Source organism: Anarhichas minor, unplaced genomic scaffold, assembly GCF_050575085.1.
Source record: "Anarhichas minor isolate MPS153535 unplaced genomic scaffold, ASM5057508v1 ptg000003l, whole genome shotgun sequence".
Classification (NCBI taxonomy): Eukaryota; Metazoa; Chordata; class Actinopteri; order Perciformes; family Anarhichadidae; genus Anarhichas; species Anarhichas minor.
This window is the reverse complement of record NW_027466449.1, coordinates 4235001-4248795: the sequence shown is the minus strand read 5'-3', so window position 1 is coordinate 4248795 and position 13795 is coordinate 4235001. Positions and strand designations below refer to the sequence as shown.

The window sequence follows — 13795 nt, the reverse complement described above, 5'->3', positions numbered from 1 at the left end:
TTGCCATTATATGTGAAATTCCCCTTCATTGAGGCAGGGCAGCCCCATCTCTTCATCATTCCCCCACTTCCTTCATTTCCTCTGGCAGACACTGGGAGCATTCTACCACCCATCTGCCCCCAGTAAATATTGCTTGAAGGCTTAATTATACACACACACACACACACATACACACACACTCACAGACATGGTCTCAGCGAAATTTCCTGCAACGCTGAAGCGGAGAATTAAAATCTGTGGGGCATTCATTCATCAGAGTGTGTGTGTTTGTAGTGTTATTTTTGCTTCTGTGTGTGTTTTTGTGACCCCTCAGTCCATTATTATATCCCTCTGGTCACATTTGTAGCCCAGAGGGTCTGTGTGATGAACTGTGAACACCCTGTGCTCATGTCGTCAACCCACGGCCGAGTCCCTGTCAAGCACAGGAATCAATCTTCTCTTCTCTTTTCATTCTTTAATAAAAAAGATTTTTCTTCTCAATCAAATCAAATATTGTTGCCTGGTTTATTGTTCTTCTTGACTTTTGAAAAAACTGTGTGGGTTTTTGGTACCATTAAGCGCTTTACCAATGTACATCTTCTTTGTGTTTTCTCAGCAGATGATGAACGACCATGACGAAGACTCCCCTGACAGCTGCATCAAAAAGGTAGGATAGTTACACCCGTTGTTTCTATTTTATGAATCCCGTCTCCCGTCTCTGTAACCCTGCCCTGTATGACAAATGTCATGCTGGATTTTGTCTTCATCAACATCAAAGGTACGGAAAGTAATTGTGAGGGTGAAGTGATTTAAGTGGCAGTTTATAGCAAGCATAACAAGTAGAGGGACGTCTATTCTACGTTTGTATGTCTGCGTTTGTAAGACAATGTAACAAAGTTTCCTCTCAACTCCTCTGGCTCTGCTTATACACACTAATTATGTCCGTACATGCGCGTCCAGCTGCAGCTTTGATTTGTGCAATTTTTGAATAGCTATATTATTATGATATACAGTATATTTAATTATCATGAATATTTTTATTATAATTACATTATCTGAGATTATCAGCAGAGCATACAAAGGCTTGAACGGATAAATCATCCTTTTTTTAAGCGTTCATTGGCATTTTCAGTAACTTAGAAAGTCTCTCTTCACTCACAAAAACACTGACACATGCACACACACTGTGACCGACACATCCCATTGACCAGTCACTGACCACTTTATGAGGTGATAAATTGATTGAAGAGGCTGGGCAGTTTGGTTTTACGTCCAGTGTCGCCAGGTCAAGGCAGGACAGCGAGAGAGTTCATGTCCATCTAATGGTCCATGAAAGAACAATGGCTGCAGCAGAGTGGACACTCTTTCTGAGAGTGACTGAAGCCATGCTGCCGCTGCTCCCAGTCAAGTCAATGGCAGGATAGTTGAAGCCCGAATCAATGATTAAAAATGGGACGGCAGTAAATTATATGCGGTTTTATCAGATTAGAAGAACAATCCATATTTGCAGTATATGGCACCAGAATTCAAACTACTCCCAAACCCACTATTGGCATTGTTTAAAAAAAAAAACTTTAGTTGCAAAAACATATGTTTACAATTGTAATGTGGACTTTGATTAATGTTGGTTGACAGAACTGAGCTTAAACATTCATTATGTCACATGAGTGGCGTTCATCGTGGATTTAGTTGTCAAAGAAATTGAAACTGAGATGTGGAATTTGTCTGCAAAGTTTGCATGGGCCTTTTGTCTTATCTCACATGACATGACGGTCAAAACATCAGCAGCAGAACTAATGGTGGACTATTTTTCAATACATAATCCAGCTCCCCTTAATAAATGCAGTGTGTGAGAGTAGACTCCTCGTGAGCAGCCTTAGCAAGACGTATTTCCCCTAAAATCTCTTTTGGCGCATTTCACAACTATGACCAGTGTGGCCCTTGGAAAAACCAAATAACGTACATGTCCACATTTGCATTTCAGGTCAAGGGTCTTGTTGCTGTTCCCTCTATAAACAGGCAGGCATGCAAATCACAGACTGCTTGGTTGATTTGAAATCCTACATTAGTCAATGAGCTTATTTTAAGAGTTGACCGCAGGTGGTTTGGGCTGGTCCCTGTTCCCCACATGTTCGTACAATGTGGAAAAACCTCGACGGATTCATAAACTACCTCACCGCCTTTCACATAAGAGTGGCCCGCGCACTCCACTCTGCACGCACACACATTCACACACTCAGAAGTGCAAAGACGCGCATACACACATACATGCACTGATAGGAGCGTCATGCGCAACACACACTCTCGGGCTCACACAGATGCAGAATACAGACATACAGTATGCTTACCTACGGTACATAAAACCCAAACACACACACACACACACACACACACACACACACACTGGCCACATCTCATTATGCAGAGTGTGAGTCGCGGTGGGCCCTCATCGGGCGGTGGCAGACCACATGCCTGTTATGAATATGAATGAAATTATGCATGAGCCATTCCTTATGACATGACTCATTCATCCACATCGTGCAGTCACTCACACACACACACACACACACACACACACACACACACACAGGGCATGGGCACACGCACTTAAACATTGACTTCTCCTTTCTCCACCATGCCATTAACATCGCTATGCTTGATTAAGGCAGAATGCTAATTGAGTTGTAGCTTGTGAATAAACTCGTTAACTGTTGAAAGGTGTGTGTGTGTGTGTGTGTGTGTTTGCATGACTGCGAGTGTTACTAGTTTTTATTTGTTGCCGCACTTTACGTTACAGAAAAACAGACCTGTTGTTGTGTTTTTATATGTTAGATATATTTTATATAGAGGGAAGTATCGGTACAGTGCACATTGTCGAGTCAATGTGAACTATATTGCAACCACTATGGTCACAGGTTATTTCTATAAAGGCAGGCTGACAACTCCTGTACAAAACAGGCAAGGTACATGGATGGATTAATAAATGAAATGAGATGTGTGAGCGCTGGAAGACATAAAGAGGGCTAACTTTAGGCTTCTCTCTCTGTTTAAATGAATTCCAGAAGCGCGAGGCCCTGACGCAGATATTTCACAAGTCATGGAATATTTAGTAACCTCATCAATACGTGCCAACTTCATAACTTATACCACTGCCGCACACAAACCCTGTGTTTGACACAAGATAAGTATTTGGTACTCCAAAGACAGATTGTTTAGTGGACGTAGTGTTGCTTAACTTAATAATAAGTAAACAGATACTGTGTTGCAGATAAACTCTGTACTCATGAATGAAATAATAACATAAAAGTAAAATAAAAAAATACAAGAAAAATCTGGATATTATCTACGAAAGACATATGTCTTAATAAGAAGACAATTATATTTATTTATATCTGCATAACCCACTACAATCTCAATAATACACACATTGACACATTCAAACTGACCACAAACACAGGTTCATTCCACGTTACTGAGTCAGTCTGAAAAAAGCCATGTGGGGGGCACTGGTAGAGTCGGGGTTAATGCAAGGGATAAAACGGAAGCAAAGATGTTATTGTAGCTTCTCCAGTCCACTTACTGAAAGCTGCCCAGAGCTTACAGCTGTGTGTGTGTGTGTGTGTGTGTGTGTGTGTGTGTGTGTGTGTGAGAGAGGTTTAAGGCCTTGGATTCATATCCAGCGCTTGCTTAGATATGGATCGAGCCATATTGGCTTACACCTTGCATCTTCGCACCCCACCCACAGGCAGAAAATGAAAAGATGTGTTATCGGAATTCCCTCTCTGCTTACTTCATCCACCCTCTTCCACTCATTTCATCCCCTACTCTCTCTCAGCAGACGCTATGGTGTTGTTGGAGCTATAGATTGCTATCAGTGGCTATTGATGGTAGGATCAAGGATTGTTTAGTTCGGCCCGGTCCGGCCATACAAATCGGGACTATCTGTCTGTTTAGCTGTCTAGGCCCTGTTTACGTATATTCTCATTCACACACTGCACATATACTTAAGTCTGTGTGAGTGTGTGTGTGTGTGTGTGTGCATGTGGAAGTTAATAGGGTATCGGAGGCACTTGTGTTTCTTTTTGGATTCCTTGGATTTAAAAGTGGTAGCCAGATAGGGAGCAGGGGGTGAAAAGGCAGTCTTTGCACTGTGTGTGTGTGTGTGTGTGTGTTAATCCTCATCTTCAGAGGAGCGCCGCTGTCCATCCTGACGTGTGTAAACACTCCAGCAGATCAGATGGCAGATAATGACTTCCAGATAGACACCCTCCATTCAACCAGCTGAAAAAATCAATGAGCACTGATTGCTTTTTTCCCAAGACGATCATCTCCCCCGAAGGCTACTATCCATCTCTCTCTCTCTCCTTCTATCTCCTCTGTCTCTCTCAATTTATCCGTCTCTCTCGCTCTCCAAGCCCCATTCATTCACCTCTCAATACCACCGCGATTGAATCAATTCATGCTGCTTTTCACAGGGGATTTACTGTGAAAAGATACAGCGGAATATCTCTTTAAGACGATCAAGTCTCTGTTACTCCGCCTGTGTCACTCTTCCTCTCTTATTTGTCTGAGTGAAGGTGGACATGCTTGCCTAACATATTTCTCTTTAGCCCTGATGATTTCCAGATAGTGATTTGTGTCTGTTTTTCTTTTCTCCACAGAGATGTGCTTTTAAGTCAAACTCTAGCATTCAATGTTTGTGATGCAACATATGCAGTAAATGTTTTAGACGCTGCATGCTTTGAAAATGGAGAGAGGGGTTCATATGAACTCTGACCTATAAGTAGATTTTGTTCCACTCCGTGTTGAAAGACGAGGGAGCCAAATGGGGGTCAGCTGCAGTTGTGAGTTGACGTGTGTGTGTGTGTGTGTGTGTGTGTGTGTGTGTGCACCTAGTTGTGTGTGAATGTCTTTTTTTCCCCCATATTGAATGGAATTGAATCTCTAAATATGCTAGCTAAATGACCCTTAATGTATGAGGGCTATTATGTGGACAGAGGGAGGCTCATGGGTCACAGAAGTGATCCAGTGCTCCAGGCCATAGTTTACCCCCTGCCAACAGCACTACACTCCCCCATCCCTCCCCCCGCTTAAATAGGCTCATGATTGATTGATAATTATGATAATTTGTTTGAAATGATTATCTGGATATTATAATCACTGCCACCCCCGGTGCGCCACGGGGGCAAGTCATTTTTCATGCTGCTGAACATCACAAATGCCCCCTGGTTACAGAGGTGGCTGTGTGTGTGTGTGGGGGGGGGGGGGGGGGGGGGGGGGATTTCAGCAAATTTTACATAATAGCCAAACCATGGAATCACAACTTCCGGGTCCTTCAAGTGATGCCATTGGGCCCAAAAATACTTTTTCCAATAAACTTACATTGGGAAAGAGACGTCTGTAACTGAGTGAATACTTTTTTTTGTAAATTAACTTCCCAGTTTTAATAGTTCCCATTTGAAAAGCCCTTACTTAAATCACTAGGTTGTACAAACTGTAAAATGCACTGATAGTACAATGAAGGCAAACTTTCTTTTGCTTCATGCGCCACCGAGCAACTCTCATCGGAGTGAATGGGGCCCTGCCCCCAACGCTGTATCCAGTTGTCTTTATACATCAATGAGTGGGCTCCCCAGAGCCATGACTTGACTGTGGATTGATTTGCCCAGAAACAGACATAAATTGAAAGTCTAGAAAGTTGGAATTTACCAAAACATCTTCGATACATTTGACTTGTACTCTGTATGGCATAGATACAGTGCACAGATGCATGAAGTGCAGAAATGTGTCATCAATTAAGTCAACCAACAGAAAACTAATTGACGACAATTTGTATAATTGTTAAATTGTTACTCTTTAAGAAATAATTCCAAACATTGTTATATATATCTGTTTTGGACTATTGGTCAGGCAAGGCTGAGGACTTCACTTGGGTTTATTTTCAGATATTTCGTTTACTGAAATGAATAATTAAGCCTTAATTATGAAGGGATTAATCATCACTGAAAAATCGAGTGTGTAGAAGGTAAGATAGATACATAGAAAGGTTTGTCTACAGGAAGGGATAAAGAATGACTGTATGATTTACTTACTGTCTGCTCTTGAAAACATATAAACCAATGCATGATCAGGAAGTTCCCAAACATCTTCTTGTCATTCTCAGGCCGTGAGCAAACACACCGTAGCTCCAATCATCCCGTCTTCTCTGTCATTTGAAGGAAAAGAAGGGGAGGAGTGTGTGTGCGTGTGTGTCTTGATGGGGGTGCAGGAATAATATTTGCGGTTTTCGCTTCGCCCCGAGATGACTTAATGATGATATGGGTCCCTTTCTTCTGCTGGGCAGGGTTACGTTTTAATGGGCCCTGAGTGACATGTTTTCATTCGGCTCCGTAACCTGCCCCCCCACCCAGCACCGCCACCGTCACCACCTTCCAAATATACACCGCCGAATCCTGCACTGTGTCGGGTCAGACGAGGGAAAAAAAGTGGTTTAGAACCGGAGGCAGTGATCACTGAGCTTCCATGTACTGTTTGTGTGGTAGGTTACGGAGGGATGGGGAGTGGTTCCCGGTAGACAAATATGCAGAGACTGAACTCACATGGTCAAAATCATGTATGTTGGGGAATGTTTGGATCCTCAGGCAGGATAATCTTTCAAAGCATACCACTTGCCTCCTGACATTGACCTGAAAATTGAAAACGAATACTCCCCTGAAATACTCAATGCATTTAAGTTCAAAAGTTTGTAGCTTGCTGTTTTGCGTAGGATGGCTGGTCACTAAAGATCCGTCTCAAACAACTCTCTGCTGTTGATATGTCTCTTCAAGATGTTCCAAACCCTCAAAATGTGCACACACCGCCCAATACACTCTTACGCCACGCTATCACCTCGCCAAAGCTGGAGGTGTAATATTGAGTGATTTATTTATTAATTAGTGGTTATTTATTGATTATGTTGGAGGAGTGGTTGGAGAGGTTTGTAGTGCCATTTTTCAGCAAGCTGCAAACTTTTCAGAGCCAACTTTCAAGCTTTCAAGCGGAGTGTATTTGGTGCTGAAAAGATAGTTTTTGGTGTATTTAATCACTGTTTACAACCAAGTCATCTGTCCAGATTTTGTGAGCCAATAGCGTTGATCGGTGGAAGGTCACGGTCCGCACAAAGTCAGGTTTGTTGGAGAGGAGGTGGGGAGTAGGAGGAGAGGTGAAGACAGAAAGAAATGCTCTTTCTCTCTCTCTCTGTCTTGTCTGTGGGAACTGTCCCAGCTATGGTCACTGCAGAATGCTGTCATTATGCCTTGTGAGGAGCATTCACTCAAAGGCCACTGCTGTGTGTCACTCTGTTCATGTATGTGTGTGTGCGCGAGTGTCTGAGTGCCACTTTTTAACTTGCATTGGCACTTTTAACCTTGTGTGAGTGTGTGTGTGTGTGTGTGTGTGTGTGTGTGTGGGCCCTGACTGACGCATCTCTGTTGTTATCGCCGATCAAAACCCGACGTCACAATGGGGTGAAGCGCTGGGAGAGGAATTCAAGTGGGAACGAAAGAAAGAAAGAGTGGAACAGATAGAGAGAGACAGAGCGAGGGGGCGGAGGAGAAGCACGAGGTGATCGGAGGCACTTTCACATCAGCTGGCTCCCTGACCTCTCTCTCTCTCTCTCTCTCTCTCGCTTTCTCTCTCTCTTTCTTGTGCCTTTCGTCTCTCATTCCGTCCCTTGCAGTCTTTGTCTCTCCATAATCTCTCTCCCAGTGGCCATTCCAACACATTCTCTGGGGTCACCCAACAAAAGGAGGAGGGCGCTAGTCTGACAGTTGCGGGGGCTGTCATATGAGTTTACTCACGTACATACACACACACACACACACACACACACACACACACACACACACACACACATACATCACACCTTTGTTTTTACTATCCTAAGAAGAACATTCTGTTGCTCCCTAATTATCACGACATATCTAAGGAGACTAAATAAAAAATAACTTATTATTTTGTTAAGTGTAATACTTTTTGATATTAACAGTATTTTTCTTCTGTGCCTATGGATAACCTGTCAAACATAGGCCTTCTGTAGATGAAGTATCTTCCTTCTAAAACATTTTGCAACTGGAATGGTAAAACTGCACACTTGTATTAACTATTTATTTATTATATGACTGTATTATGAGCAAACACATCAATATATTGACATTGCTTACCAACTATATATAAAATAACATTTCATGGTTGAAAATAGCTCAAAACGTCATCTACTTTTTTACAACCTGCCCTAATCTAGCAACGTCAATTCTGAGATATAGAGTCGACCAGTTGGTACTAATCTATGTCCTGAAATAATGTAGATAAGTCGTCTGATAAGTAAATTCATCAGATTCTGTGACCCATGCCATATCACTGTTATCCAAGCTACTGTAGCTGTCATATTGCTGCATGAAGACTTTTGTTGTACGGTAGTGAGTGTGGTTTCATCTCTTAGCCCCTTGCCAACTTTTTTTGCATTTCTCAAAATGATACAGTGTGTGGACTCAGACCTTGGGGTGAAGTTTCACTTTTAAATGTCACAAACGTATGATCATTTTCCTTTAACCCTTATGCTAAACTTAATCCCAAAACTTAATCCCAAAACCCTAAACCCAAGGACATATTGTCAAATGAGGTGGATAAATGTTCTTCTTAAAATAAACTCTTGTGATTCGAAGATATGAACATGTTATGGTTTGCTGCATTTATAAAGCAGAGATATTTCACATGACATCTCTAAGGCTTTACCACTTACTGGTTAAATGTCCCCACTTTGGAGGATTATTGTCATCTTTCTGTGCGTGTAAGGACATTTGGCGCTCACACACTTGAAAATAGACACAAAACACACACCCACAAAAAAACACACACTCTCTCTTGTCTGTCAGGAAAGCAGTGAGTCCATTAAGGCAGACATAGTGAATGCAGAGGGCCGGCTGGTCAAGCGTTGGTGATAATAACATGACGACCCGCATGGCGTTGCCACGGAGACTCAGAAGCCAGGGGGGCGGGGGCGGGGGGGGGGGGGCAAGAGAACAGAGAGTTGTGTGGTCCTGCTCCTCAAAAATATGTCACGTGTCAGACAAGGATCTCCCTTCATCCGTGCGTGAGAACGAATGCATGCATCGTAATGGGGAGCATTTCTTTTGTGTTCAAAAAGTCTGTTTCAGCTCAGAATACGTTGCACTGAATCTCACCTTTATATTTTGTGCAGCTCAGAATACCTCACTAAATACTTTTACATTTTGGAAAAATGGGGGCTTTGGACACACGTTTTTATAATGTCCCTCTTTGTTGTCATTTTTTCACAACGCTTCATTAATCAACATGAAAAGAGGAAAGACCGAAAAAAAAAACTGCCAAAGAAACAGACATGGCGCGTGGGAGATGGGGAGGTGTTGACACAACACAATGTCTATAGATAGACGGGCAAAAGATGGAGTTCAAGCAGGACAGTGAGCGTCAGTAAAGATGGAAACCCTGAGAGGGCAAGAGACAGCCGGAGGCAGGGGGATGGGGGGGCAAGACAGGGAAGGAATGCCAGAATGCCCAAGAGAGGCAAGAACTGCCAGTCCAGTCACAGACACAGCCCGTCTGGGGAAGAGAGACAGAGAGTGGGGGAGAGAGGCCGGCCCCGCCAACACAAGGTCATGTGAAAAAAGATACCCCTTTCTCCACCCACCCACCTACCCATCCATCCATCCATCCATCCATCCATCCCTATGTCTGCACATCTCTCTGCCCCCTTGAATATTTTGGGTAGTCAAAACATCTGAAAATGTTCCTAAAAGAATACAAGAAACAAGTGAAGGATAAGACGATGGTGGGAGACAGTGGAAGTGCGTCTGTGCGTAACAAGTCTTAAGGGAGCTTTCAGCCACCGAGTGGTAAGTGAAGCGTGCCGTGTGCTCAGGCTGCTCTGGTTAACTGTCTTCATACTTCGAACGAGGGCCTCAGACACACACACACACACACACACATATATGGAGATACACATGAGTATATCTCTGCTCATGTGTTTAAGTGTCTGTCTGCTGGGCCCGGATAGGCCGTGAAATCAAATTTAAATTCATCAACTAGCTTTCACTAAAATCACACACAACTAGATTTTTAGAGCAGGGCCTGCAAACTAGAGAGAAATACAAAAAGCGCCATTACTTTCTCTCACAGTGAAATAAAGGACACTCTTTACCGCAGAAAGAGTAGCTGCTGGTAACAGCTAATGGGGATCCAAATAAATAGACAAAAAAACTGATGACATGAAGGGAAACCAAATGATAATGATGCTCCATATCTGCTGTAAGCAGCACATTAGCTGTAAAAAAAATCATGACTGTATCAATGAGCATTGACAGGAAACAGTGTTCAATTTAATTTACCAAATCTTATCCCGAGGAGTGTTTTTGTTGTTACTAGTTTTTTACTTTGTGGCTGGTTGAGCGTTTTTTGTTTCACTGGATTTTTCTATAAAGGTTTGCGGCTGCAGTGATGGTTTGAGAGGCGATTACTCCGAACAGCTTGTAAGGCAGTCAGCCCATTGTTGACAAAAATCTGTTTTTGTTCCCAGCTGGTTCAGAAATGTTGATATGGAAGAGGTAAAAAATGTGGGTTTACATGGTTCTGTAAACAAGAAATCACTTAATTATTTCATGCATTCATTTTTTCTATTGTTGACGGTATCTGTACCTGTTGCTGAAAATTAGGATAATTCTGAAAACCAGGGTTTCTGTCCTCTTTATCCCTGCTTTATCCTTTATCCTCACTTCCTTCCCTCTCCCCCTCCTTCCATCTCTCTCTCCTTCCCTCCGATCTCGGCTGAACAGTATGGTCTTTGACTGAGTCTTAATCTTCATTACAGGGCATTAGTCCACTGGGGAGGCCCTGTCTCGTCTCCCCACAGCGCAGCCTGGCACTGTCCCGCAAGGGACGTCCCGCATCGGCACAGCACAGACACCCTGCCAACCCCCCTTGCCCGCCCCCCCCCCCCCTCCAGCTTCACCTTGGTCACCCTTTCGCTCAAATGCACTGTTAAATAGACGGCAGGCCTTAATCCACATGAAGGAGCCGGGGTGGAGGTGGTGTGGAGTAAGTGGCAAGGCTGGTCAGGAGAAACAATAGAGCCAGCCCTGGACGCCTCCATTTAAAGCAACCATCAATCATACTCACCATGAGATTTCACTTTCTTTCTTTTTTTGACGTAGATTATATCATTAATGACTAAATCTCAGGGAATCAGAGCGACAGTAATCCGAGGCATGTGGCTCAGCACTCATATGCAGTCCATGAGCATGGCCTAGTGTCTGGTGATGCATGTGTGAGTGTGTGTTTTCTTAAGAGGAAAGTGACATACAGACTATTTTACATGGCTCCAGCTCCCCTTTTCTGCATTTGGTTTTTAACTGTCCCATGGCTTGCTGTTTTATTTAATAATCATCCCCAAAAAAAGAAAATGCTCATACAAATGAATGTTCTCCCTCTCAGGTGGAAGGCTGTGCACATTTTCAAACGAACCCAAAGCACCCAGCTATATCAGCGCATCGCTCCGTCACTGAGCTCACTAACAAGGACAGTTGACTGTTGCTGTGAATTACATAATTAAGGAGGATGGCTAATTGAGTAAACAAGCATCGGGGCCGTCACCCCTAATTAAGTGATTAGGAGGAAGAGCATGCAGCCGGCACAGCTCTAATTAACACATACACAAACACACGCACCGACACGTGTGAGGACATGGAGAATTATCTGTTAGAGAAACAATGATTAGGCCGAGTAGGGGATCCCAGGAGAGACAGGCAATGAGAGGGGACCCCCCCACCCCCACCCCCACCCCACCCCTGACACACACACACATAGAGCATCATCCCGAGAGAGGGGTTTTCAGTGTCTTAATTCATAGTGGATAATCCTTTTATTCATCTAGCAACAGTGAAACTAATGGGGACAGTTTACTGCAGAACACATAGAGTGACCTGCACTCTGTTCATACAAACCCTCATAGACAATGCCTGTGGCCTGCGCACTGAAGGAGAGGGTGATCTAACACCTATACTGAGATGTTAGGCAAAGGCTCAATTTAAATGCAATTACACCTCCTTTCTTTTTCAGTGGTGATTATTATCTTAGGCAAAAGACTTTCACAGATAAATTCTATACCCAAATGTAATAATCCAATCAAATCTTTTGTATATATTTACATATTTTGTTGCGCTTCTTCAATCCGCTACGTTAATACTGAAACCCATTTAGTTTTCTCCACACTCCATGGGAATACACTATACACAGGGAGTCAACCCCGCTCTAATCTCAGCTGTGACATTTCAGATGGAGATGCTCATATGGGGGTATTATCATAGAGAGTGTTTCCCTTGGGAGAATTATCCAGAACATTAACCAGGGAGTCAAAGTGATTATTTTGCCCCAATTCTCCTTGGGGAATAAAGCAGCATGTATATGACATGATTTATTCCAATATAAACTATATCTAGTCAAATATTTATTTGGATATTAATGTCTTTGCTCAGTGAAAGGGGATTCTGCCGTGAAAATGCTAAAAAAAAAAGGTCGGTCTGCAGTTGAAACTGTGTACTGAAGTCAAAAGGAGCTAGATTTAATTTCACACAAAGAGAGATTATTACATGTTTTCATAACTCATTTTCAATCAGCTGTTTTTCCTTAATGCACCAGGTCAAATGTAATGTTTTTTCCTGAGTGTACAGGATTTTCACAGCAGAGCACAAAAGCAGATCAGCTTGGCTTAAAATCCACTTACAATGCAAAAAAAAAAAAGCATTAATTAAGAATCGCCCCAGGGATGAAGTCTAATTATTTTTGGAGCAGAAAAGATTTTCCACATTGGTCAGGATAACTGTGGTGTGGTGTTATCTGCTGACAATAAGGCCAGCCTTTCAACTCCCCTCCACCATTGTGAGGGTGATTAAAGATCCCCAGCTAATGGGCATACCTGCTTGACAAACATGACTTCTTAGCAGGTGACTCCTGTCAAGTTTGTCTGAAATAACAGGTAAATGAATTAGCAATAAAATGGACTTAGGGGTAACAGGCAGGGGTGCCCATTATTACCGCTCCTAATCACTAAAGAGATGCCATTCACTTGACTTAAGAAGGCAGCATTTTTCACCGCTTGCTGGCCACCGGCCCCCTCAGAGCCACAACACATTTCTAATGGAAGGCTCGCTGCTTGAGCTCCAACCTCCCGAAAGCCCCCAACCATTTCATTCTTTCGCTCTCTTTTCTCTCCTCCACCCACAACTCCCCCCCCCCCCTTCTCTCCTGTAAGATTATCAGTTTTGATTACCGCCGGCAACAGGCTCTTACCAGCGGTCGGAAGCGGCGTCTCACAGACCTGAAAGGCCCTCAGCAGGTTGCAAGAAGCTTTTGAAATTATGGGGCTGGGCTCAGAGGGAAAGTGCTCTGCGTGCTGCTTCGCGGCCATTTAATCAACTCCTGACTTTTGATAGTCAAATAATGGCTAATTACAGTAGCACCTGCCTACAGGGTTTTAAGGGTGGAACAGATTTAATGAGAGAAAGAGACAGCGAGAAAGAGACAAGAAAATGAAAGAGAGCGAGAAGTAAAGAAAGACGAAGAATGTGTGTTATTATCTTTATGTCTTGCTGATTGGGTGCAAGCATTCAGTAAACCTAGGGATGCTCGTATGTGTGCCCCCTCCTCTTTCCTCACAATTAGGAGTTGTTTTTCTCACACAGAGCACATGATTGACAAGGCTGGTGTGGTACAAGGGGAGAAGAATGTGAGCTTGAAATAAGTAAGA

At 43.2% G+C, this 13795-nt stretch overlaps 1 protein-coding gene across 1 annotated transcript in view; it reads left to right on the top strand.

Annotated features, from left to right (window-relative positions):
• prdm16 (PR domain containing 16) overlaps positions 1-13795 on the top strand; it is a 163092-nt gene that overhangs the window by 79514 nt on the left and 69783 nt on the right. The window contains exon 5 of the mRNA XM_076102219.1: positions 596-646. Coding sequence (XP_075958334.1) covers positions 596-646 — 51 coding nt within the window. The remainder of the gene's footprint in view (positions 1-595; positions 647-13795) is intronic.